The sequence below is a fragment of the Brachyistius frenatus genome, unplaced genomic scaffold (assembly GCF_029030835.1).
Source record: "Brachyistius frenatus isolate BFR_SWC_R1_liver_20210118 unplaced genomic scaffold, ASM2903083v1 Contig_60, whole genome shotgun sequence".
In the NCBI taxonomy this organism is placed as follows: Eukaryota; Metazoa; Chordata; class Actinopteri; family Embiotocidae; genus Brachyistius; species Brachyistius frenatus.
This window is the reverse complement of record NW_027210659.1, coordinates 1,292,883-1,316,560: the sequence shown is the minus strand read 5'-3', so window position 1 is coordinate 1,316,560 and position 23,678 is coordinate 1,292,883. Positions and strand designations below refer to the sequence as shown.

The following is a 23,678-nucleotide window of genomic DNA, read 5'->3' as shown; positions in this document are numbered from 1 at the left end:
ATAGATTCATAGATTCAAAGCTAGAACATTATTTTGACAGACATGATGATAAACAAGCCTCTTGTTACCTGCAGTGGTCGAATGAAAGTCGTCTGAAGTTCGCCTGTGGAATTTCTGGGAAAGTAAAATCATAAAAGGAAAACCCCCCCAAAAAAGATCAATTCTGTACATCTACATGATTTTAAAGACATTTTTAAGAAATGAGTTGCTAGTTTAGAGTAACTGCAGTTGCATTACACATTATTACTCTTCAGGCAAAACTAGATAGGGTTGTGGTACAAGATAAGTTGTGAGTTTATTTGCTCCACCTTGTTTTCCTAATACTAACGCACTAGTTCCCGGTGAAATCACACTGAAGAAGTACACACATACATATATACACTATATATATATACACTTATTACACTATATATATATATATATCTATATAAAAGACAACCGGTTTTATATATATATATATATATATATATATATATATATATATATATATATATATATATTACTAAATATATATATATACATATTTAGTGTAATAATGCATATATATATATATATATTTCTATATAAAAGACAACCGGTGACTTCATGGATTTATTTAGTTTTAAAAGTAGCAGTTATGCTGGAGCGGTTCAGCAATAAACAACTCACCATTTCGCTTCCCTCCATAAAAGTTCGTGTACTCTGTACATGTTATGTACCTGTAAGGAGGATAAAACACACATGTGAAACAGGAAAAGACAATTAAACAACCTGAAGATGAAGATAGCGCCAAAAATGTGTTTATGCGCTTTAACTAGCTAGGTCGTTACGAGCTAACGTTAGCTAAACTACCAACAGGAAGAAGCATGTTTCAGAGATAAAGGCAGCTTTGGTACTTACATTTTATCTTTTTGGTGCTGTCGCTTCCCCATTTTTAGTTTTTGTGTAGGTCTGACCAATTATCTACAATAAAATGGCAGACTATGATGAAGAACACTGTTCGCTTTTCAGACTTAAGTTTGTTGTCTTCCTCGTCGTCTATTTCTTCTCGTTCCGCTTCTTCTTCGGCTTCTTCCTGTTTCAATGGCGGTAGGCAAATAACGTTATGGTGCATTACCGCCATCAACTGTAATGGAGTGCAGGTCTACCTTTTGCTCACTCTATAAAAAACAAAAAAACAAAGGACAAATAATAATAACGAAACAAAAACGTATTCTAAAAAAGTATATATCCTGACTTAAGTTGTTTGTTAATCATAATCATTATCATCCTTTTTATCGGTACATGTAGTACAACACTTGTGACAACTGCACTCTGCCGCCATCTACCGGAGAAAAGGTGCAACTGTAATAAAAAAGAAAAAAACGTTTTACCCATTTTGCCTCTGCATATCATACAAAGAAAACTCGATTAAAACTGGTTAAAAATATTACAGAAGAATGCTTAAAATGTATTCAACCATGCTCTGATTAACACAGGTTTTTTGGATAGCTTTCCTGAGTGCCCCAGATCTATGGTTCTTTGCTGGCTCAAAACCAAAGACACGATCTTTCCCTTGCATTTTTAGATTTCTATCATGATCTTACTTCTCTTACATTCACTCTAACCAGACATAAGTAAACTGTACTACGTAAAAACAATCTTGCTTTAACTTCTTGGAAATGGTCTGCTCATTTTTCAAATTGCAAGTATGCACATAATACAAAAAAAAAACTATCACCACCATTATACATGTATATATCCGAAGTTGCCCTGCAGGATTAAACCTCCAAAACTCATCTCTGTTCATCAAAATTACATATTGTGAATCCCCCTAATGTCAGATGTAACTCTACACCTTTGCCTCGTGCAGAATTATAAATATGCAAATATTCCAACCTATATATCTGTCCTCGCCTCCGCTGCTAGCTCCATGACACGAAGCTTACAGCACTGGCTCCTTCTGTATGTGACACAAGTAACTCCATTTGTCTGAATCAGTGTCAGACTGTCACTACAGTTCCAGGTGGAAATACTCAGCCATGATGTTGACTGCTTATTTCGCTCACATGTCATGTAGCCAAACACCATATGGCCATATTAACAAGGTTAAAATCTAGATTTTATTTTTTTTACTGGGATTTTATAGTTGATGTCAGCAAGAGCTGAAAGAAAATTGGGGATTCAGCTTTTGTCAACTACGCTCCAGAGCTGTGGAACAAACTACCTGCAGATATCAGGGACGCTAGCTCAGTTAATACGTTTAAAAGAAAACTCAAAACATATCTCTTTACAATCACCTTTAACTAGCTACTCTTGAAGCTCTCTTTCTTGCACTTTAAAATGCATATTGCTTATTTTATATTTGAACTCTTTTTGTGTTTTATACATTTGATCTGTTCTCATGCATCTCGTTTCTTTTCTATATTTTTAAATGTTCCTTTATATGTTTTTATGTCAAACACTGCATGTAATTCTCTTGCTGTAAAGCACTTTGAGCTGCATTTCCTGTATGAAAGGTGCTATACGAATAAAGTTTATTATTATTATACCGATATTTTTTTTCTTATGTAACTGGACAAATATAAAACAAGCAATGTAGCACAATTAATCTACAGGTTTATTTTGTCTTAGTATTTTACATCAATATGGCTAATCATTGACTTCTGACGAAGAGAAGTGAGCAAATAAAGATGGTTAGAGGCATGAATCATGGCCCGCTGGTTAGTAGTTTGAGTGACGTGTAGCAGAAGGTACATTCAGATGCACACAGCCTGTTGCACACATGTCCGCTGAAGCATGCACACATTATACAAGACCTACCAACCCCCCCATTCCTCCCAAAAAGACAACGAATAAGGAAATAAAAACATGTACAATGTGGTTTTATCATTAATTAAATTTCAAACAAAGCCTTTTATGGATAAATGATACTCTGGCGTGATGGTAAATGAAAAAAAAAAAAAAAATAGAATATAGAGCAGCAACAGCAGCACTGTCTCCGAATTACCTGAGTTACAACTGGCATTCATTTCTCTCATCACTGAAAGCACTTCAACAAGTTAATGAATGAAAAAGTCAAAAGAACACAGAGTTCATTACAAACTCCAGACTTCACACTGAACTTCGTGTTGCACAATGAACAGCTCAACCAGTAAATGTTCTCATCCTTGGCACGTTTTTATCAGTCAGGCAGAACCAAAACTGAGTGGACGATTATGAAACAAAAGGTTTGGGTTACCAGACATGTATCTGTCACAGACAAACATACATCTTTATTACTGACAAAAAGAAGTTGACCAGAAGGGGAACTGTGACACATGAACAGGGGTTGAAGAGCCAGACGGTTGCCAGTCCATTAAGGGGATAGTAGTTGTTTTGCATGGAAAGTAGATTTATTTTTAAATTTTTGTACAGATCAAAAGAAAAACCTTTGCAACGTTGATCCCCTTTGAAAACAACCGTAGTCCATGTGAAGGGTAAAGTCGCGGCCGGCATTTTGCTCAGTACTGTCCTCAAAATAAAACGAGTGTTTTCTTCAGTAAAACATCTGCAGTTTAATCAAAGAGTGTGCGAGTGTTCTGTTAGAAGAGGAAAAAAAAAATCACCGCAAATCCATCATGGTCACGGTGTCATCAGTGATGGTGACGTGTCCCGCGTGCTGAAAGAGATGAACACGTTTCAGTTAAATGCTCACGTGAACAGAAAATGACTAAAAACAGCTTTCAAATAGTCTCTTTACACAGAATGAAAGAAAAAAGAAAAACACATTGTTTTGTTGTCTTTTTTTTTCTAAAAGCCTGTTTCATCTCTTGGCGTCACAGATGTAACCACACCCACCAGTGACGTGACCACGTCCTGACAGCTCATTTTATTTGCCAGCATACTACATACAGGATGTTTTTGCAGTGTTTGGTTGTGTTCTTGTTGTTTTGGGGAATAAATATAGTATAGGTATGAACACAAACACTGGAGGTCAGCAGAAGCAACATTTTTCAGGTGGATTTCAGGACTTTCATCTCACCATTAATTAAAAGTTACATTTTAAGATCTAAAAAAACATTAAATAGATTTCAGGAAAAAATTTTAACTCCCTTAAAAAAAAAACACACCCTATTTTGGTTAATTTAACCTGACTGAGACGCCTGAATGAATGTGAGAAAATACATGATCTTTGTGTAAAATTTGACGACCTAATGACCGAATACAACCAACTGTAAAGAAAAAAAAATCTCACTTATGTCTGATGCTAACTCGAGGATTTTCAAATCACTAATATTTTCATATTTACATTATGAGAACACACACACCAGACCAGTCAGTCAAAAGGCAAAGTGCCACACCTGGCATTTATTCTCAATGATTTAAGAGCAGCGATTCCAGGGACTTGAGATCTCGCAGAAACTGTTGTGATGGAGGCGAACTGTCATTATCATTGTTTGTACTTGTGTGTTGTAATATTTTGCACCCAAAAACAAATTAAAAGAAGGAAAACTGTGAAAAGAGACATCAGAAGACATTTTGCAGCGTGAGCTGGAGGAGAGTTTGAAACAAAAGTTTTGATGAGTCTCAAGTTACCATTACTATTATTTATACACAAGTGGAGGGGAAAGTGAAACCTGTCATTCAAAAATGTTGTAATTTTCAAACATTCTCTGACTTTCTACAGCTAGAGATGCTTTTCAATATTCATATTACTGATGCTCTCTGGTCAGCTCGCTCACATTGCCTATTGCAGGTTTCTGTTCGATATTCCCTTCACTGTTCCTGTTTCCAAGTCATGAATATTCGATTTGCAATTCAAAATAGGGAGAGTCCGATGCGGCCTGTGACCTTTAACACTGTCTGTAACACGCTGCAGGATCATCTAATGCAGATAATCAGTTTAGACCAGACTCAAATCTGGAACTCCTCCGCGACCGTTATAAGGAGTGAATCTGACTCAAAGGGACAGATTTTTGAACAGGTTTTCATCTCCCCGTATCTACAGAACATGATATCATACAGATGGTTTCTTCTTAATAAGTCGGTTTTAACTGACCATACTTTCTTCTGCTGAAGGTTAGGTTTACCTTCGTCAGATGAAACTGTACTAAAAATCTGGCCCTTCGGACATCACTTCATAACTTTACACAGTAATTATTAGTGAAGACTTCCCCCATTTTCCCTGATCTACTGTATTTCTGTTGAAAGATCAGCTCACCTCAAAATCATATATGATAATATGAAGTCTAACTTTTCTATAGAGTGTCTGTGAGACATTTGTTTCAAAAAAAAAAAAAGATCTTACTTTTGATTTTTTTTTCAGCGCTATTAACACCACAAACACATTTGAATTGTCATAATTTGTTCTGTACTATCTTAAAACCTAGAGCTGACTGGGAGAGAAACCATTTTTTTTTATTTTGTGAGATAAAGTCCCATTAAAAGAGATCATTATTTGCAATAGCCTTATTATTGAGAGAAAAAAAATTCCCATTTGTGACAGAACTGCATGTGTAGGTGTACTTACTGTAAATAAAGGGGGATCTTTGCTGTGAGGGTGAAAATCTTTCTGTTTACATGTGGAGATCTCATCTGTTCCTCGATCTGTCAACCGGAAGTAGCCAATTCTGGAACAAACAAACACACACACACACAGCATAGAGAAATTGAGCAAATAATACAGTGACAGTACACTGACGAACACATCTCACAATATGGGACACGAGTCTTCCTCCACACTGAAAGTTTCTAATCGCACGCAGAGTCGGACTCACTCGTTGAACTTGGGCGAGCAGACGATGGCGATGGCCTCGGGCAGCATAATCTGGTAGGAGCAGTGTGTGTGGAGGTCGACGCTGGACAGGAAGGCCGTCTGTGTGGGGTGAGTCTGAGGAAACACAGTGGGCAGACTCCAGTTTACATGTTCAACTGGTTTTTAAGTGTTAAAACCAGAGTTTCTGTCTTTCCACATATAATCATATATTCTGCAAGCTTTTCTGTCTTGTCTAAAGAGGCCTGTGGCACAAATCAATTAAACCACTTCTGATTCTGTTGCTGAGAAAAGTTAAAAGTACAACTACTATTATTATTGTTATTGTGCCCAAATATACATAAAAATATAAATAAGCACTCAGCCAGTGTACATTTAATCGTATAATTTTGATATTACAAAAACTGTGGCTGCTAGTTGAAAGTTAATAGTTCAATATTAATGTACATGAACCTTTGGGGAATTGTGACATAACAAATTGTACCATTTGTCTAATCTAATTACATCAGATGAATCATATTACAAGTGATTTTGCAGACATTGCCGTATTGTGTAACACATAAATATCTTAAAATATTCTTCCTAACATTACAACATTGATTACAGTCACATTGCTAAGCCTTATGTGATCCAAACTTTCACAGTCATTCAAGCATTGTTTATTTAAAACATAACACATGATGTTCCTGCGTCACATTGTTATGGAGTGACAATGTTTAAGTTCCTTGAAAAGGTTTCTGGAGTCAAATTCAACCGCATCAGCATCCATGTTTTCCTAATTTGACATCACAGCGGGAGTGAAGATACAGATGGATGACCTCCAGACAGCAGCCATTACTGATTTTGTGGTTTCAAATGGAGGGAGGGGGGGATATAGTGTGACATTATGACTCACATGTATCCAGCCCAGGGTGATGAGATCATACTGGTCCTGTATGAGGAAGAGCTCCTCTTCGTTTTCTGTGTCACAATAGTCGGGTCCACCACACTGCTTTGGGACGATGACATGGGTCACAGTAAATGCATTTCGCATCTGGAACAAACATACAAAGTGTCGTGGTATTACAGACCTTTTAAACGATGCATCCCGTACGGGTCTGCCAACATGCAATCGAAGGAAACTATCTGAACAATCTGAACAAAGAACACACATTCATGCTCATAAAGAGGTGAACACAGATTTAAATGAACACGACCAGGGAATAATATGAATCAAACAAAAACGCCTGCAGTTCTCGGACACGCAGAAAATATTGGATTATCTTCTAACCCTCTGAAGTGAGAAGTGGGAGGAACTGATCTTGTCTTGGTTTCATTTAAAATCTTAATCCACGTTCCTACAACATTTATAGCCTAATAAATCTCAATTATGGACAATTTCTATCTTAAACCATATCAGGTGATATTGTAGTTTCACTGAGGATTCAAACTTTCGTGATGAAAAACATTTTTATCGCCATCTCATTTATATTGATTTTTGTGCATGCTGTAATAAATCTTTTCAGAGGGGGATTCGGTGGTACTGGTTCAACACAGCTGCTTTGTTCCAGAGTCTTACCAGTTTGCCACACAGGATGCCACAAGTCTCTACGGATCGACTCGTGTTGGCCTCAGCTAACCTCAGAAAACTCCGACAGAGTTCAGCGGGAACGGCCAGCTGCCGAAGGGCATCCACCATCGCATCTGCAAAAACCATGTGGAGAAACGAAGAAAAAAAAATGAATGAAAAAGTTTGATTCCTGCTATGCTCTGAAATGAGGCATGGTGTTAAACTGGGAAATTAAGTAGGTCACGGGGGAAAGAATTCAGCTTAGAAGAGTAAATACTTTAACATGGGTGTTGGGCAGCATTTAAATTCTCTGAAGGCCAGCCCCCCCTTGTGTCAGACAAAAAAAACAAAAACAAAAACCAAAAAAAACAACAACAACAAAAAAATCTCCCCCCCCCCCAAAAAAAAAAAAAAAATCAACTCACTGTTGTTCCCTGGGCTGATAATAGAGCCAGGCTTGAGGGAGCGATCAAAGCTGGGAAGAGTGCTGGCGGGTGTGCCGATGCTTGCGGGAGGGTGGTTGTACTGGTGATGGTCCCCCGGGCTTTGCGGGGTGGTGGGGGGGCAGACCGACGGGGGCCCCTGGATGCCCGGGATGAGGACTGTGCTTGGGGACGGCGAGGCTGGCGTGGCGAACTCCAGCAGCACTCGCTGCCGTTCCTTCTCCAGCTCCTGGCGGCGGATCATCTCCTCGAAGGCACTGAACTGCTCCTGCTCCCGCTGCCGCCGCTGCATCTCGGCCACGCGCTCCCGCTCCGTGTCCAGTGCTCGCTGCCTGGAATGCTCCCGCGCCGTCGTCTCCTCCTCGGCTTTCTGAAGCATGCGGCAAACGCATCACATCCAGGTTTAGTTTCAGCAGGTGGTCTTTTTTTTTAAATTTTATTTTTTTAATTCTGGCTCTTGCTACACTTTAACAAAGGAGAATTACGCGTATTAATTGAAACTTGTTGATTTTTTTTTCGGTCTTTGATTACGTTGTCTTCTACAGCTGCAGCTTTGTTACAGAATAACTCGTGAAGTGTTGCGAGCTGATTGTGCGTATGACTTCATCAATGTGGCTATATTTAGGTGTGAAGCTTGTGTGGTGCTGGTTAATGCCTCACCAAACGTACACTGTAGAGAGGTGTAGAAATTCCTATATTGTGCTTTATGCACTCTCAATGCATGTCAAATGTTGATCTGTTTTGCAATGTGTACGAGTGTAGATCAATAAGTTCCAAAACTACTGCTCGTGCGCGCGCATGCAGCACAGCACAGTGATGTGCACGGAGCAGCAGAAAGACATAACCCTGATGAGTTGCTGGTCGCTTCATCGTCATCAGTTCCTGAGTTCCACCCATCTTTGTGAGCAGTGGACTAGGTGCGTCTGTGATTTCTCCTAGGCAACGGAGACCCTCACGACGCTTCAACGAAGCCACGAGCCCGGAGGGGTGCTTTGAGTGACATTCACGTTTCCGATGGGCAGAACGTCACTGTCCAAGACTAAAGAAAAGCGCATCAGGTCAGGCGCACAACCAGGTGGGTTTTCTTTGACATTGGCAGGGCGGTGTGCCGTGAATTCATTCATTCATTCAGGAGGGTCGGATTGAAACCACAGAGCTCTGCTGTGATGTTCTGAGGCCTCTGATGAACAACGCTGAGTTCAAATGACCCAAAGTGTGGCAATGGCACACGGGTTCCCCAACATGATGAAAACACACAAGTTTCTTGCCCACAACAACACAATCGTAGCTCCCCCAACCACAGCTGATCACCGGATTCTGCTCCCTGCGACTTCTCTCTTTTCCCCAGACGTTTTTCACAAACTTTGATTTTCGGTCTCTTTGAAAGTTTCAGGTGCGTAAAAACTTCGCCGACGCATTCGGTCCACTGCTCACAAAAAACGTGAGGAACTCAGGAACTGATGATGATCAAGCGACGAAAGTTGTGCCAGTTACTCATCAGGGTTATATCTTTCTCCTGCTCTGTGCACGTCATGGTGCTGAGTCTAGGAACGTATTGAACTGCCCTCGTATTGACGCGAGAATGCGAGACAAGAGGGAAAATATAGTAAGTCAAATTGTAAATGCATGAGCAGTAAAAGTTTACCTTTTTAACGAGATACTGTGCATACTCTTGTTCAAATCTTCTCAGAAGAGTTTTCTTGAGAACCTCTGCTTGAGGAAATGCAACGTCCTTCAGTTTCTGTAGAAGAGTCCGAATAAAGACAACTTGAAACAAACTTTCATTTTAAAACAATCCACTGAACAGAAAAGTCAAAACAGTGAATGAGCACCTTTAGAGTGTCCTTCTTCTCAGGAATGTTAGCGGTCTTGTAATCCCGATGCTTTGGAAGTTTTTCTATAAAGAGCCTTAGTGAAAAGGAGAAAATTGATGAATATTTGTGCATTTTTCTTTTCAAAAACCCTATAACTAAAAATGGTAATTTAAAGAGAAATGAGGAACTATGCAGGCTTGTCATCATTCAGTGTCACAGATTAACATCATTATATCTAATTTTTTGAAACTGTTCAGCCCTTTGTGTCCACTCTCCTCAGAGTTTTAACCTCCTTGCGTGTTTCCTCATGAGCATGACGATTAGATTGAAAGGAATAAATATGTCAACAAAATCCGCAAACACACTCACGTTATGTATTTGTTGTAGAGGACGAAGGCGTGCTCGATGTTGCCCTCCTCCGTGTAGATGCTGGCCATGCGGATCATCTCCATGCCCGAGCGGAAGTAGCGGCGGGGGGGCACGTCCTCGTTCACCTCCACCGAGCTGCCCTTCTTGGTGAGAGCTCGCACCCGCTCCTCCGGCTGCAGACTGACATCGGCGTGATCCGCCATCGCAACAGCTCGACCTGGTAAAACTGGAGAAACAGGCCGACGTTGGAATCTGCAGGTTGACAATGCATCGATAACACTGAGCTAAATCAAATTTACTGTCAGTCAGAAAAGCTTTTGCAGAAACCTGTCAGTTTCCATTTAGTCCTAACTTAGAACATAAACAAAGGAATATGTTTCCACAACTTTTCATTTACTTAAAAATGCCTTAAAATAAACCTTGATAACTTATTCATAATTAAAAGTGTCTGTTCATATATATCACAAAAAGTACCTTCTTTTTTACTTTGTGAATGTGTATCACAGGAGGTTTTTAACTTGGCTGGTTGGTTCCAGTTTTATGAATCCGTTTCTGTAAACAACCCGTAACATTGGATTTGGCTGCTCAGAAGCAGCGAAGATGGCATCTGAACATTTCAAGAAGTCCTACTTTCTAGCAAAAAAACAACAAAAAAAAAGTTATTCTACATAATGTACAGACCAACAGGAAACCTACAGGCCACTTCTTTAGTGGAGCAGACAGCCACTCTGAGCTGGGCATCTTCAAATCTAAGCTGGTAAAACCAAAGCTGTCTGCACAAGTTATTCTTACTCAGTTGATGGTTATGCTGTTGTAAAATAATTCCCTTTGCAGGATCAATAAAGTGCATCTGCACCACTGGGCGTGTGTAAGAAAATATTGCTTGATCTGAAATTAAAGTTCCTATTACAGAGAACATGCTGTATTATTGTCTCGTTTGTGTCGAACACTGCTTGTTATTAAAGAGCCTTTGCCATTAGAAATGATATTCAATACAGTCAGTTATTCTTACTTAATAATTGTTATTAGAAAATACAACAAAACCTAGACTATTTCCAACTGGATTTGAGTCATTTTTGATTAGATTAGATTCGACTTTATTAATCCTACAGTGGGGATACTATGAACTTGTTTGATCCTATAAAAAAAAAAAAGGCATTGCTGGAAAGAAAGCTCCATGTGTACACACAAATCCAATGTTACGGGTCGTTTACAGAAACGGATTCATAAAACTGGAACCAACCAGCCAAGTTAAAAACCTCCTGTGATACACATTCACAAAGTTTTAAGCAAGTAAATAATTTTGGTAAAACAAACACACAGTATTTGAGATGAACTAGAACAAAGAGGCAGTGTCCCACTTCTTCACATCCGTTTCTGAGGCCACAACTCAAGTCTGAAAATCACTGGCTGAGTATATTTAGAGAGAAACTAAAACGCAATGACTGTGCTTGGACGGTCCGTTTGGTTTTCTAACCCTTTTATCGATCAAATAAGGACAAGTGTGCTAGCGCCACATCAGCATGCTGACTAACAGTCAAATGGCTTGTGTTGATTGTGACATGACGGCTTCTTGGCGAGGAGGCACACCCTAGATAACACAGTATTGTACTGTGGGATGGGGGGGATTACGTACTTTTATCTACTGCCTTTTTATTCTAAGGAAATGTATTTCAAGTGGGGTCTTTTACCTATATAGCCAACAAAAGGATTAGACACTGGAGACGTGTGGTTTGCTATTCTGAATAAATGTTAAGGCAGCAGTGATTTGTAAAAAAAAATCCGGTCAGTGGTATATTTCCCCAAACAAAATACTTTATTCTAAACTCTTTTCCAGATAACATCAAAGAAATGTCATCCAATCAAGAACCGAAATTGATCCAGTACAGAACAGTGAATGAGACTATAATCTATACTTGTGTACAATTTTGAGGTACTTTCCTTGAGTATATTTTATTCTTCTAGCCCAACGTAGTTCAGCAGAGAATATTCTACAATATCTAGTAAATATATCTGATAGTTGTTCTTAAATGTTACTCTGAAGATACTTTTTTTTATATGCAAGATATATGGGTGAGATGTATGTTAGGATGCATGGTTACAGATAGAAAATATTCAAAAGTACATCATATAGATTAAATTAATATTTAAAAGCTACATATGTCAGTGCATTATAAACAATGATTGCTTCCACTGGTGATACCTTAAAAAGGTCCAGTGTGTAAGATTTAGGGGCAGAAGTAGAATACGATATTCGTAATTAGGATGTCATTGTTGTGTAATCACTTGAAACACAGAAGCTTTGTGTTTGTATTACCTTAAATGAGATCAAAGCAAGCAGAGTTTTGGTTTCTATTGAGCACCGAGTGAAGAAGAAGCCAAATAAAAGAACAAAAAGAACAATATCTGTCGTAAGCTACAGTTTATTACTATACTTATTGATCATTTATGAACCGATATAGTCGTTTGAACCTGATTGACAAACGTCAACTACAAAAATGTCGTGTCATATTTAGCTTAAAGAAAACTAAAAACTTTAGCTAACAGTGCTAAAAACAGACAAAGTGCGAAACTGTGGGCCTTTTTTCATTTGAGCTCCAGTGTTGAGTGGCACAACGTTACTGATATCTGGCCTCGTTAGGAAACCTCCTGGACGCTGATATGCTGATAATAACTCTTAATACTCAGTATATGAAATGATTGATGTTCCTCAACGACGTCGCGTTAGCCGCGCTAATTTAGCCCTCGTCAACTTAACGACCAGTTTCAAACTGTCAGGCGTGGGATCGACTCGCCATTCTTACCTGGTCGCTCCCGGAGACCTACATACAGCTAGATCACAACGCGATTCAATTACAGTCCACCTGAACCAGACAGAACCGCTTCAGGGAACGACAGCATCTTTTACATTTCCGCAATCAATACAACTTCCGCCTGACGAATCACTACGACAGCGGAGAGGCTCGAGCATCGGGCTGGAGCCGAGCACGGCGCGGAGAGTTGCTTGAGACGCTCCTTCTTCTCCTCCTTCTTCTTCTTCTTCTTCTTCTTCTTCTTCTTCTTCTTCTTCTTCTCCTTCTTCTTCTTGTTTTTGTTTTTGTTCTTCTTGTTTTGGTCTTCTTCTTGTTGTTCTTATTTTTCCTCCTCCTTTTCTTCTTCTTCTTCTTCTTCTTCTTCTTCTTCTTCTTCTTCTTCGCCTGCTTCTTCTTCTTTAAGTGTATTGGTGAATCGCACATCACGTTTAAAGGTGCATACCGCCACCCACTGTGTCGGAGTGTGCAGAATACTGGCATGAGAAAAGAAAATCAACCACACCCAATTTCCTGATCCTGCCTGTATTCTAGAGCATACCATATCTGGTAAATCATATCTGATTTCCCTTCGACCTGTCCTGTGCTCAGTAATGATTTTAAACCCAATTCTTGTCCTGTCTAAAAATAAAAGAATAAAAATAGAGGTAGTAAAGGTATAAATATATATTTTGAAACGTCAAAATGCATTGTATATACAATTATAATAAAATAAGATCAAATTAAATTAGAAACAGTGCAACAGTGTTATTGATGGTGTAGGATGGAAAAAGAGTCGACTCACCCCCTTCTTGTAGACAGCGTTGATGTTGGTCTTCCAATTCAGTCTGCTGTCGATGGAGACACCCAGGAACTTTTACTCCTCCACCATACAAGGCAACTTCACTGAATTATATTTTTTGCAGAGCAAGATAACGTGTTTTACATTTTTCCAGGGTATTCCACCCCTCGAGGCAATATCTCAAAAACACTTTGAGGGAATTTCTTCAAATTTGGCACAAACATGAACTTGTACTCAAAGAAGAAGTGATTAGATTTTGGTCAGGTCCCTCAGGTCCCTTTTTTGTGAAGGGGATATCTCAGCAAAGCCCAAAGGGAATTTCTTAAAATTGCCACGGACATTTGCTTGGACTTGAGGGTTAGCTGTTTCAAATTTGGTGGTGGAGGGTAACTGTTGCCTTACAAAACACGTTTCTAGCCATGTAGTTGATTATGACAACATTTTACACAAATATCTAATAGGATCAAATATATTTATATATATTTTTAGCACTTTCTGTCATAATAACATAATAACTGAAAAGACAAAGGGGAGATTGTGACCATATTTCATATTTATGATAATGAAATGGTGTCTGGATTAAACTTGCATGTGAACCATTCATGATTTAGTATTTATCACTTCTATGCAGCTCCACCTGTGTGAGTTTGGACAGATATGCATGTGAAATAAAACTTAAGTGGTTAGTGAAGGCAAAAACAGTAATTCTAGTTTCAACATCATTACTCATCCTCACTAAAGCATCTATGATGGTTCTGTCTCTATAGAAACCACCTTAACATAAAGTCGTGGATGAAATAGTTTTTTTTATTCTTCCATGTAAAAAATTTAAAAAAATAAACAATTTTCTCTGAAATACATTAATTGATTTTGATGTATTTTAAATAATAAAAAATATATATGGCAATAGCAAAATTAATGGGACCCTTGATAATATTCAGTATTAAATACCCTTTAATAATTTGTTGCACAACCTTCAGAGGTAGTCACTGTAAACAAACTCTGTGAGATTTCTGCACCTGTCAGCAGGTAGTTTGGCCCAAACTTCCAGAGCAAACTGCTCCAGCTTTCTCAGGTTTAAAGGGTGTTTTCTCCAGACAGCATGTTTCTGCTCTTTCAATATACGAATGATATACAGTATAGGATTCTGATCAGAACTCACAACTGAGGGCCACTTCAGAACTGTACAATGTTTTATTCTTGGCCATTCTGGAGATATTTTTGCTGTGTGTCTCGGGTCATTGTCATGATGAAGGACCCATGAGCTGTGACCGAGACAGAGCTTTCTGACACTGGGCAGAATGTTTCCCTCCAGAATCCCTTGATAGTCTTGACATTTCATTGTGCCCTCCAGATTCAAGGCACCCTGTGCCAGACGAAGTGAGGGAGCCCTAAAACAGAACTGAACCCTCTCCAATTTTAGGTAAATGGTGTTCTTTCCCTGGAAAACCTAATCTTTTTGTCTTTAAGCACAGAGGTGATATGACTCACAATAAATTGATTGGTTACAAGATTGAGGATGTGTGATTTGTGAGGATGTGAGAAAATTAAGTTTTTTTGTTTTTTTTAATGTTAAGGGTACCAACAAATTCATGACAGGTATTACATTGGCCAATCTGCTTGGGATGACATCATGGAAGGTACAAAGTCCTCAAGTTAATCTCTTAAGAGTAACAGGAATAATGCAACTAGAAGCTAAGTTTGCCAGCTATCATTAAAACCTGAAGAAGAAGAAGCTTGGTTACACTGGAAGCAGCGGTGTTGCCTCTGACCACTTAGCTGTCTCAGTTTAGTTAGTTATCTAACTCCAAGCAGCACTTTAAAGAGAATAACACGACCAGCTAAAGTATCGACATGTGGCTTGGAGACACTGCTCAGGGTTGTTTGACAGAGTTTCAACCAGCAGAAATATCAAAATTGATCTGCCTGCTCTGCTGGCGACGGCAGACACCTGGAGGTTGCTGTCAGAACAACAGTGGGGATCAGCAGTGACTACAGTGGCGAGCTGGTGAGAATTCTTTCCGCTCGCTTAAGCAAGTCAGGTTTTCTATTTTGCAGTTAAAGAGAGACTGTGCATGGCATTTAGACAAAGACAATTCATGGACCGCCTCAAGGCTATCAGGATGCTGGGGTATCTCCCCCTCCCAAGCCATCTGGAGGCAGAAGTCCATGTTGGCCTGCCCAGCAGGAGGAGGAGGAGCCAACAAAGTGTGGTGTGTGTTTCCTGTTACAACAGTAGGACACCTTTAACACCCACCTGGGAAAACAGTCTGCAGCTGGTGTTGAGGCCCAATCACCAGCTTCACCACTCGAGGGCCCCATGCAGCCTGACATATCTACAAAATATTACTGACTTAGACAGTGTGGTGCACCTTACATCTTGTGTTAGAGTGATGGTGAAAGACACTGAAGTCTTATTAGTTTGGGCTTTCTGTATCACTCATTAGTGTCAAATTTTTGCTTGTCAGTTCCTGCGCTGCAGAAGTGGCCCCTGAGAACGAACTATATTGACTCATGTGCAATGAATGGACAGATCTTGGATGCATTGGGCACAATTGTAGCAACTTTCCGTTTGTATCCCTACCTGTCATGTGCTTTAGGAGTGCACCGCGACTGCTTTTTCTTAGGATCCAAAAACACCACTTAAAAACTAAGACGATCAAAAGTTGCCGGTGATGATTATTGGAGGTCGACCTAACTGGCAGAGAGAGGGGGCAGCAAATCTCCGGTGGTGTGAGACAGGCTGAGCGAAGTGGCCGCGTGAACTTTAGGTCTGAGAGGAACTCCAGGGGTATGTAAGAGGCTGAGCGAGTAGCAGTGTGATGTAGTGAGCGGCTGGTGTGGGCTGAAGAGGTAACTTGGTGGGATGAGGCAGGCATACTTGACTGAAGAATGCAGAAAGATCCTGCAGGAATGAATGCAAGAACAGCAATGCGGAGTGTTTGAGGTGGGGAGTCTTCATTTAGCCGTCATGGTGGTGCAGGAGGCCATAAGGGTGGTTCTGGGTTCGAACCTTGGCTGAGGTCTTTCCGTGTGGATTTTGCACGTTCTCCCTGTCCATGCATGTCGGGTTAATTGGTGATCCTTAATGGCTCCTATGAGTGAATGTGAGTGTAAATGCTTGTCTGTCTTTCTGTGTTGGCCCTGTGATGGACTGGCAACATGTCCAGGGTATTCCCTTCACCCCATAGTCAGCTGTGATATGTTCCAGCCCTCTAATGGTGGGATGAATACTTGATCAGTTGGTGGCCTGCAGGTGCACCGCTGTGAAGAACCAGCAAGGAGCCAGGAATTGAGAGTCATGCACACACCAGCCACACACATCGGCCCAATTCCAGTCCAGTCCAGCCCCTACACCTTTCCCCCTACACGCTCTAACTCTGTTTGCGTATTCGCACAATGGGTCTGCACACATTAAGTGTCATTCAAAATCAACTGACCTCAGGTGGGAGTAAGTTATTAAGAGCTCCGACACCGGGTCTGCATCAATGCAGGCTTACCAACCACACTCTCAGAGAAGCGTAGCACCACTTTAGAGTCACCACAACATACCTTCAAACGTGAGTTATTTTACGTTATTTCTAAAGGATAAGTAAGTTGGATCACTTTAAGTAGACTGTTTCCGTTACATGATAGAATCAGAGGTTTGTAATTTGGATGAACATACTGTTGTGTACCTGTTTTGACTATTTTGCTTTACTGTCTGTGTTGTACAATTTCAAGAACTGTGGAAAAAAACAAGACACAAGGATCTGCAACGTAATCAGTTTGATAATAGCAAAAGGAAGAAGAAAAAAAAAAGAAGAAGAGAGAAACGCAGTCAAAGATGAGCGGGAGGGAGTTTATATTTTTTCTATAAATCATTTTTCTTCTCACAAGCTTGTGCCAATAATTAACAAGCCATACATTCCCCATACAGGTAGACTACATGTTAATTCTATATGATCTTTCATATAAATATTTACTTAATTGCAAAATATTTGTGAAATATTTTGGATACCAGGTTTATCACAGGTTTATAAGCTTTTGGTGCATCTTGCCCTGCATCCACCTGTTTCTGTAGTTTCCGCTGAAGAAAGTGAGGACATCCTACAACCGTGCGTTTAGAACATCTCCCCTGAGTGAAGAGACCCTCCACTGGGCAAGTGTGACTTTTCTGGCTGTAGGGGCCAGATCGGAATTGGTCCACAGACAAACAGACAAAGAATGGAAACACAAGGAACAAAGGAAAAAGAACATATGAGGCCTATGATTTGACAGATCTTGGTCATCGAGGGCTTTTTATGTGGCGAGAAGGATATTAAGGTCTATTTCTAATTTGACCTTATCTTTGGTTTTAGACATGTTTAATTATGTCTAATAACAGGAGTGCTTCCATCATTCACTAAAATCCTCTGCAAACTTAATAATGTATCTGTCTGCATAGTGAAAGTGACACTTATTAGTGTATACAGCAAATAAAAGTGGTGAGAGGAGAGAGGAAGATAAAAGGACATTAGATAAGATGCTGCCGACTCACTTTCTGAGATCTAGCAGTTAAAAAAATCAACCAGCCAACAGGGTTACATTTTTTGAGTGCAGGTAAGTTTATCTACTAAAATGTTGGGTAAAATGTGAGGAAACAAGAAGAGAGAGAGAGAGAGAGAGAGAGAGAGAGAGAGAGAGAGAGAGAGAGAGAGAGAGAGAGAGAGAGAGAGAGAGAGAGATTGTTGGTATCTTTCACCAGGGCTGTTTCTGTGCTATTAAGAACTTTAAATCCTGACTGAAAATCTTCAAACAAGTCATTCGTCTGCAGCCACATATTGTGAAAACATTTTCAATAATTTTAGGAATAAATAAAAGGTTGGGTGTTGGTATATAGTTTGGATTAAGAGTGGGCATTTTAAATGAAGGTTTAATCACAGCAACCTAGATTGATCTGATCTAATATGGATATCTAAACACATCCTGGAGCAGTCTGGGATGGGGACGAAAAGACATTTCATACTGCTACAACTCCAAGTCAAGTCTTATTAAAATTTGTGTTTGTTTTTGGGCAAAACAACAAAATACAGTACATTGTACTTTCCACCTGTATTTTCTTTCATCAGTGGTAGAATGTAACTATTTATTTGAGTGCAATTTTGCAGCATTTCAACTTTTTACTCGATTGCATTTACACTGTTTCCGATTATGCATTAAAAATTAGCCTAATAAAATACATTGAATAAACTGTTTGCAATTTCTATTGTAGTTACAGCTTTTTCTCACAATTCAGATGTTTGAGACACATTTTTCTATTTGGTCAATTTGACCAAAGCGATTATTAGCATCTCAAATGGTCAGATGGTTTATTTATAATAACTCACACAAAAAACAAAGTGTAAAGACAAGCCTAAAACATGAACATACATTTGTGCAGAAGAACTATTGTAGGTTTTTTTTTTTACAACCCTGTAATCATCTCATAACACTTTGTGATTTATCTGGTGACCTTTGGAAAGGGCCTAACCCAAGAATTTAGAACAACAATGTAAAATTCTATTCATTAAAGAATTGAAGGATTTCTGCCTCTTCTGCTTTGCAGTGAGACATAAACACAACAAACAGATCTGAATAGGCCTTTAGGAAGTTATTTTACCGAAGAGTTAAATATGTCCTTCAGACATTTTCAGAAACGTATTGCTTTGATTAATTTGAATCAAGAAATCAATTAGAATTAAACCTAAACTAATTGTTTAGGTTGGTTCTTAAAAGTATATCTCCACTATTGAAAAATCCAGAACCAATGAATATGAAAATATAACATTTCCATTTAAAAGTTGGATTACAAGATGCAAAATTGAGGCTCACACTTTATTGAGTGCAGTTTATACAACACAAACTTACACTTTTCTTTTGGACCTCAGGTGAGCTCAGAGGAACGTTCCACAACAAAACAACAATAGCATATTAGATATTTGTGTAAACATCATCCTGTACAGCTGAACTCACACATCCAATGACAAAACACAAGTTTGAGTGGAAGGAAGCTTTGAATAAAATGTAAAAACTGAAAAATGTAAAATAATTTTGTGTATCGAATATAATAGAAGAAAAATATTAGAGCAAAAATAGAAGCATTTGAATGTTACCCAATTTTTTAGTTCATTCCTATCATTGTGTAAAACAAATTCGTGGTTAAATAGAATACATAAAAATAAATGGAAAGTTTTCCGACTTTCCCCCTGAAGCTCTAGTTCAGTGATATTATTGCAATAACCGCTGTTGGCCGCATGAGGGAGACACGGCCATTTCCAAAACCCCCTTGCGCGAGCTGTCGACGTCACCACTAAACATGACTACTACATCCTCCACGCGCTGCCGCCGCCGCTGTGTGGCTTGTTTGAACCGGAGGACGACAGAGGAAATGACACACACACAAATCCTGTCCTGTCCTGTAAATGAATGAACCGCCGGAGACATCCTGCTGCCCACAATCTGGGATCTTTTTCCTTTTGTGAGTCCGAGTCTGTGTCGTGTCAGAGGGACGCTGTTGAGAGGAGTTGACGTCAATCCTGCTCGTCTGCCCCCTAATAGCATCACCAGGTAAGCTAACTGTCTCGGCTAACAAGAAGCTAGCTGATATTCCTGACAGTACCTGATCAAATCACTAATAAACGTGCAACCTTTCTATCATTCACTCACCGGCTGCTCCCTATACATTGTGGTTAGCTCACTTAAATCAAGATCGTCGCTCAATCTAAGGACTTGCTGTAGAAGCTATCATAAAGTAGCTGGATCAAGCGGTTTTTAAAGGTGTGTTTTTTTATATTTTATTCCTGGACTTGTTCAGCTAATGTCCTCCGTCATTCTGCATCATCATCGGTTCATTTGGTTTTTGTGATAAATCAAAAGAGCCAATCAAAGCATTAGGAACAGATAAGCCAACAATCATTTACAGTGTGCCAACATTCATTGAATGTTTTTGAATCACATTTTTGTCACTACTTCTCCAACTGCACATAACAAAAGTCATAGTAATTGATTTCATTCTTAAACATGACCTGCACCCATATACGTCGGTTTTGATTTCCTAAAACTCACACAGAACTGGTTGGAAATGGTTTGAGTTTCATTTTCAACCATACATGTCCACTTTTTTTAATGATCAAATGTGAGCAGAGACACAATAGCTGCCAGATTCAGAAGGAATCTCTCCCCCCTTTGCCCCATAAACTCTGAACCTTTGCACTGTGAAACCAGATTTATATTCTACGTTGTCTGTTTTATTGTTTTTGTTGCATATTTATGCTTTTCTTGTTTTGGCTATTTATTTTGCGCACACAGTAGGACTGTGAGAAACGTTTTTTCGGTTCCATCTGTATGTCTGTATGTCATATGGTGGATTGACATTAAAGAAATGGAAGATTTTCCTGTCATTAACTTTTGTAACTAAAAGAGTACTCAATTCTGTGCAATTGTTGGGGTAGTTGCACCACTTGCTCAAAAATTTCTGCTCTGAAATTGGTTTAAAGTCATGGAGATGTAATGGTTTGACCATTTTTTTTTTTTTTTTTTTGCAAACCCCAAGTAACACTATCATGGCAAAAAAACAAAACACAAAGGAAACATTTTTGCATTAAAAATATAGCTTGTGTCGCCAAAAGTAAATATGGATGAATTTGTTGGTTCCCTTTCAGAAAGAAAAAAATGAAAACCACAAAATGCTCAAAAATAATTTGTAACTGACAAAGGTAATTGGCCTCCATGATTGCTTATTTAAGATTGAATTAAAAGTGGACTTATGGTTACAAATTTTGATTCAACAGAATACAAACAATTAAAAAAAAGACAAATACAAAAATGATGCGACCCTTGATCTAATTATTTTGTTGCAGATCCGTCAGAGGCAATCACTGCAAAAAAGCAATTTCTATAGCTCTCAGTGGGACTTCTTCACCCATCGACAGGGAGTCTAACCCACCCTTCATGAGGAAAACTGCCCCAGGTTGTCTCAGGTTCGAAGGGTGCCATCTCCAGACTGCATATTTGAGCATTTCCATAAATGTTTGACAGGACTCAGACCAGTGCTCAAAGAAGGTCACTTCACAACAGTCCCATATTTTATTGTTAGCCACTCTTTACTGCTTTTAGCTGTGTGTTTTGGGTCATTTTTCCTGTGACTGTGACAATGGGCAGCATGTTTTGCTTCAGAATACCTTGATAGTTATTTAGATTTTGATTGTGCCCAGCACAGATTCAAGGCACTCTGGGCCAGACATAGCAAACACCCCCCTCTCCCCAAAAAAATTAAAATAACTGAGCCTCCTTCATGTTTCACAATAGGTTTTCTCAGAATGCCTAATTTTCTAATCTGTGAACATGGAGTTTATGTGGCCTCCCAGAAGGCTTCAGCCTCATTTGTCCAAAGGACACTCTCAATAGGAATTTGATCAAATTCTATCAGGCTTATTTCAATATTCTTTTTTCAGTTGTGGAGTCCTCCTAGGTAGTCCCCCATGGAGCCTACTGTGCTTCAACAGCAATGGATGGTGTGATCAGACACTGATGTACCTCGAGCCGTTCAGCTTGTACCTTTGCAGCCACATTCAGGGAGGTTGGCTACAGTCCCAAGGACTTTAAACCTCTTAATAATAGTTGCAACAGCGGTCACAGGAATATCAAGCTGCTTGGAGATGGTCTTATTAGCTTTGACCTTTCGCATGTCTCCAATTGTTCTTGTCTGATCTTCTCAGCCAGCTTTATTGTTTGCTTCTTCTGCTGTTTGGGATCATCATGTGCTTACTGAAAATGGACCAGAGTGACATCTTTTCTCCCTTTAAAAAAAAAAAAAAAGGCTGAATCACTAATTACAGGGTTGAAGATATGTGTGATACTAGTTAGAGGAACTCATTGGTTGGAAATACCAATATAGTCCAATTATTTATAACATTTGTCAGGGGGTTGGGGGGAGGGTACCAACATATCTGTCTAGCCATTCTAGTATATCTGTTTAAAAGAAGCAATAATGGATCTTTTTCTCTCTCTTTGCTTTACTCTATGACATACCAAAGGAATGCAGGAATACATCATAAATTGCTTTCGATTTAATCACTTTTCAGGAGGAATGACACATTCAAGTTACCAACAAATTCATCCACAACTGTAATTTTCGGAGTTCTGCATATTAAATTAATGTTGAATTAACCTTTAAGAAAGGTTTCTGTAAATGTTGTAAGCGTTCCTGCTACTCCGTTATGTTCATATTGTGTTGGTTTGGTTTATATTTCTGGACCTCATATATTCAGCATTTTCTTGATTAGGGCTGGGCACTATATTGAGTTTTACAATAAATTGCTATTTTTTTTTTAACTGGGGATATACAATAGAAGTGGCTTTGACTTACAAATGAGCCATCGGCCCACATAGTAGAAAACACTGAGATGTGTATTGCCATTCAGCCAAATTGCATCAGGATTTGACTTGTAAATCCATAATGCCCAGCACCTACTCTCATAATATTTTGCGACAAAACGTCGGCAGTTGTCAAGCCAAATGTTTAGATTTCCCCTCCCAAAATGAAATGAAAAAAAACAAAAAAACAACCAGAACTTTTACAATTGTGCTGAGGTGTGGAACTTACTTCAGTGCGCATCCTCTGTGGCTTTCTACTTCTGGAAGTCCGACCTCTAAGTTGGCCTTTGGGTAAAAGTGAGGGGGGTTTCGCTAGTTCGAGTCACATCTTAACCCTTTAATTTTATGGTGGACGGTCCCGGGTTGTATACCCAGGTTAGGTAGAGTACACACTGACAATCTGTTTGGTGAACCGACAAGCCATTAACTCTCATCTAATTACAGTCTCGGTTGATGATGACAGCTTGGGGGACTTGATGTAAACAGTAATTAGGGCCCTCGGGTAAAAGGTTGATGAGTCGATCGTCACAGCTCATTCTGGTCCCGCACTCCCGATTGTATATAAAGGTAACCCCGGGATGAGAGAGTTGAGTGTGCGGATGTAAGAGGACGGCTTTGAGGAACAAACGGCTTGGAATTTGAAAAAGGACTCAGCGAGACACCGTTGCTGTTTGCATGTCTCCACTCAGTAGAAGGTACGGTGTGCTTTAGAATTAGCAAGGAGTTTGCTCTGTTTTGAACATTTAAAAACAAAGACTGCTATTTTAGTGTAAACACAAAGTACTTTCTTCTTTAATGAATAAAGATATCCAGCATACACTGTG

The 23,678-nt window shown here is 39.3% G+C and overlaps 3 protein-coding genes across 6 annotated transcripts in view; 1 reads left to right on the top strand and 2 right to left on the bottom strand.

Annotated features, from left to right (window-relative positions):
* ppil2 (peptidylprolyl isomerase (cyclophilin)-like 2) overlaps positions 1-1,023 on the bottom strand; it is a 28,868-nt gene extending 27,845 nt beyond the window's left edge. The window contains exons 1-3 of one of the 2 annotated variants that reach the window (XM_069705959.1): positions 880-1,023; positions 649-698; positions 69-114 (exon numbers count right to left, since the gene is read on the bottom strand). In XM_069705959.1, coding sequence (XP_069562060.1) covers positions 69-114; positions 649-698; positions 880-911 — 128 coding nt within the window. In that variant the 5' untranslated portion in view covers positions 912-1,023. The remainder of the gene's footprint in view (positions 1-68; positions 115-648; positions 699-879) is intronic. The other variant, XM_069705960.1, reaches the window with a different exon arrangement.
* Positions 1,024-2,560: 1,537 nt separating this feature from the next.
* LOC138625199 (STAM-binding protein-like A) lies at positions 2,561-13,070 on the bottom strand. Of its 2 annotated transcripts, XM_069705955.1 has the most exons (11): positions 12,693-13,070; positions 10,363-10,521; positions 9,889-10,114; positions 9,538-9,613; positions 9,351-9,446; positions 7,688-8,075; positions 7,272-7,396; positions 6,609-6,746; positions 5,718-5,830; positions 5,471-5,570; positions 2,561-3,619 (listed from the first exon to the last, which is right to left on the bottom strand). In XM_069705955.1, the coding sequence occupies exons 3-11, from the start codon at positions 10,089-10,091 to the stop codon at positions 3,563-3,565; spliced, it is 1,296 nt and encodes a 431-aa protein (XP_069562056.1). In that variant the 5' UTR covers positions 10,092-10,114; positions 10,363-10,521; positions 12,693-13,070; the 3' UTR covers positions 2,561-3,562. The 2 variants fall into 2 exon arrangements, with proteins under 2 accessions (XP_069562056.1, XP_069562055.1); XM_069705954.1 differs by lacking the exon at positions 10,363-10,521.
* Positions 13,071-19,839: 6,769 nt separating this feature from the next.
* slc39a14 (solute carrier family 39 member 14) overlaps positions 19,840-23,678 on the top strand; it is a 28,773-nt gene continuing 24,934 nt past the window's right edge. For both annotated transcript variants that reach the window (XM_069705953.1, XM_069705952.1), the window contains exon 1: positions 19,840-20,046. The gene's annotated coding sequence lies outside the window, so the exon portion shown is untranslated. The remainder of the gene's footprint in view (positions 20,047-23,678) is intronic.

Bases quoted from the DNA above. Each gene is read 5' to 3' on its own strand.
- LOC138625199 (XM_069705955.1), bottom strand. From the start codon at position 10,091: ATGGCGGATCACGCCGATGTCAGTCTGCAGCCGGAGGAGCGGGTGCGA. The intron at 5,571-5,717 runs GTGAGTCCGACT...TGTTTGTTCCAG, and splicing joins TGCTCGCCCAAGTTCAACGA to AATTGGCTACTTCCGGTTGA. The intron at 3,620-5,470 runs GTAAGTACACCT...CATCTCTTTCAG, and splicing joins AAGATCCCCCTTTATTTACA to CACGCGGGACACGTCACCAT.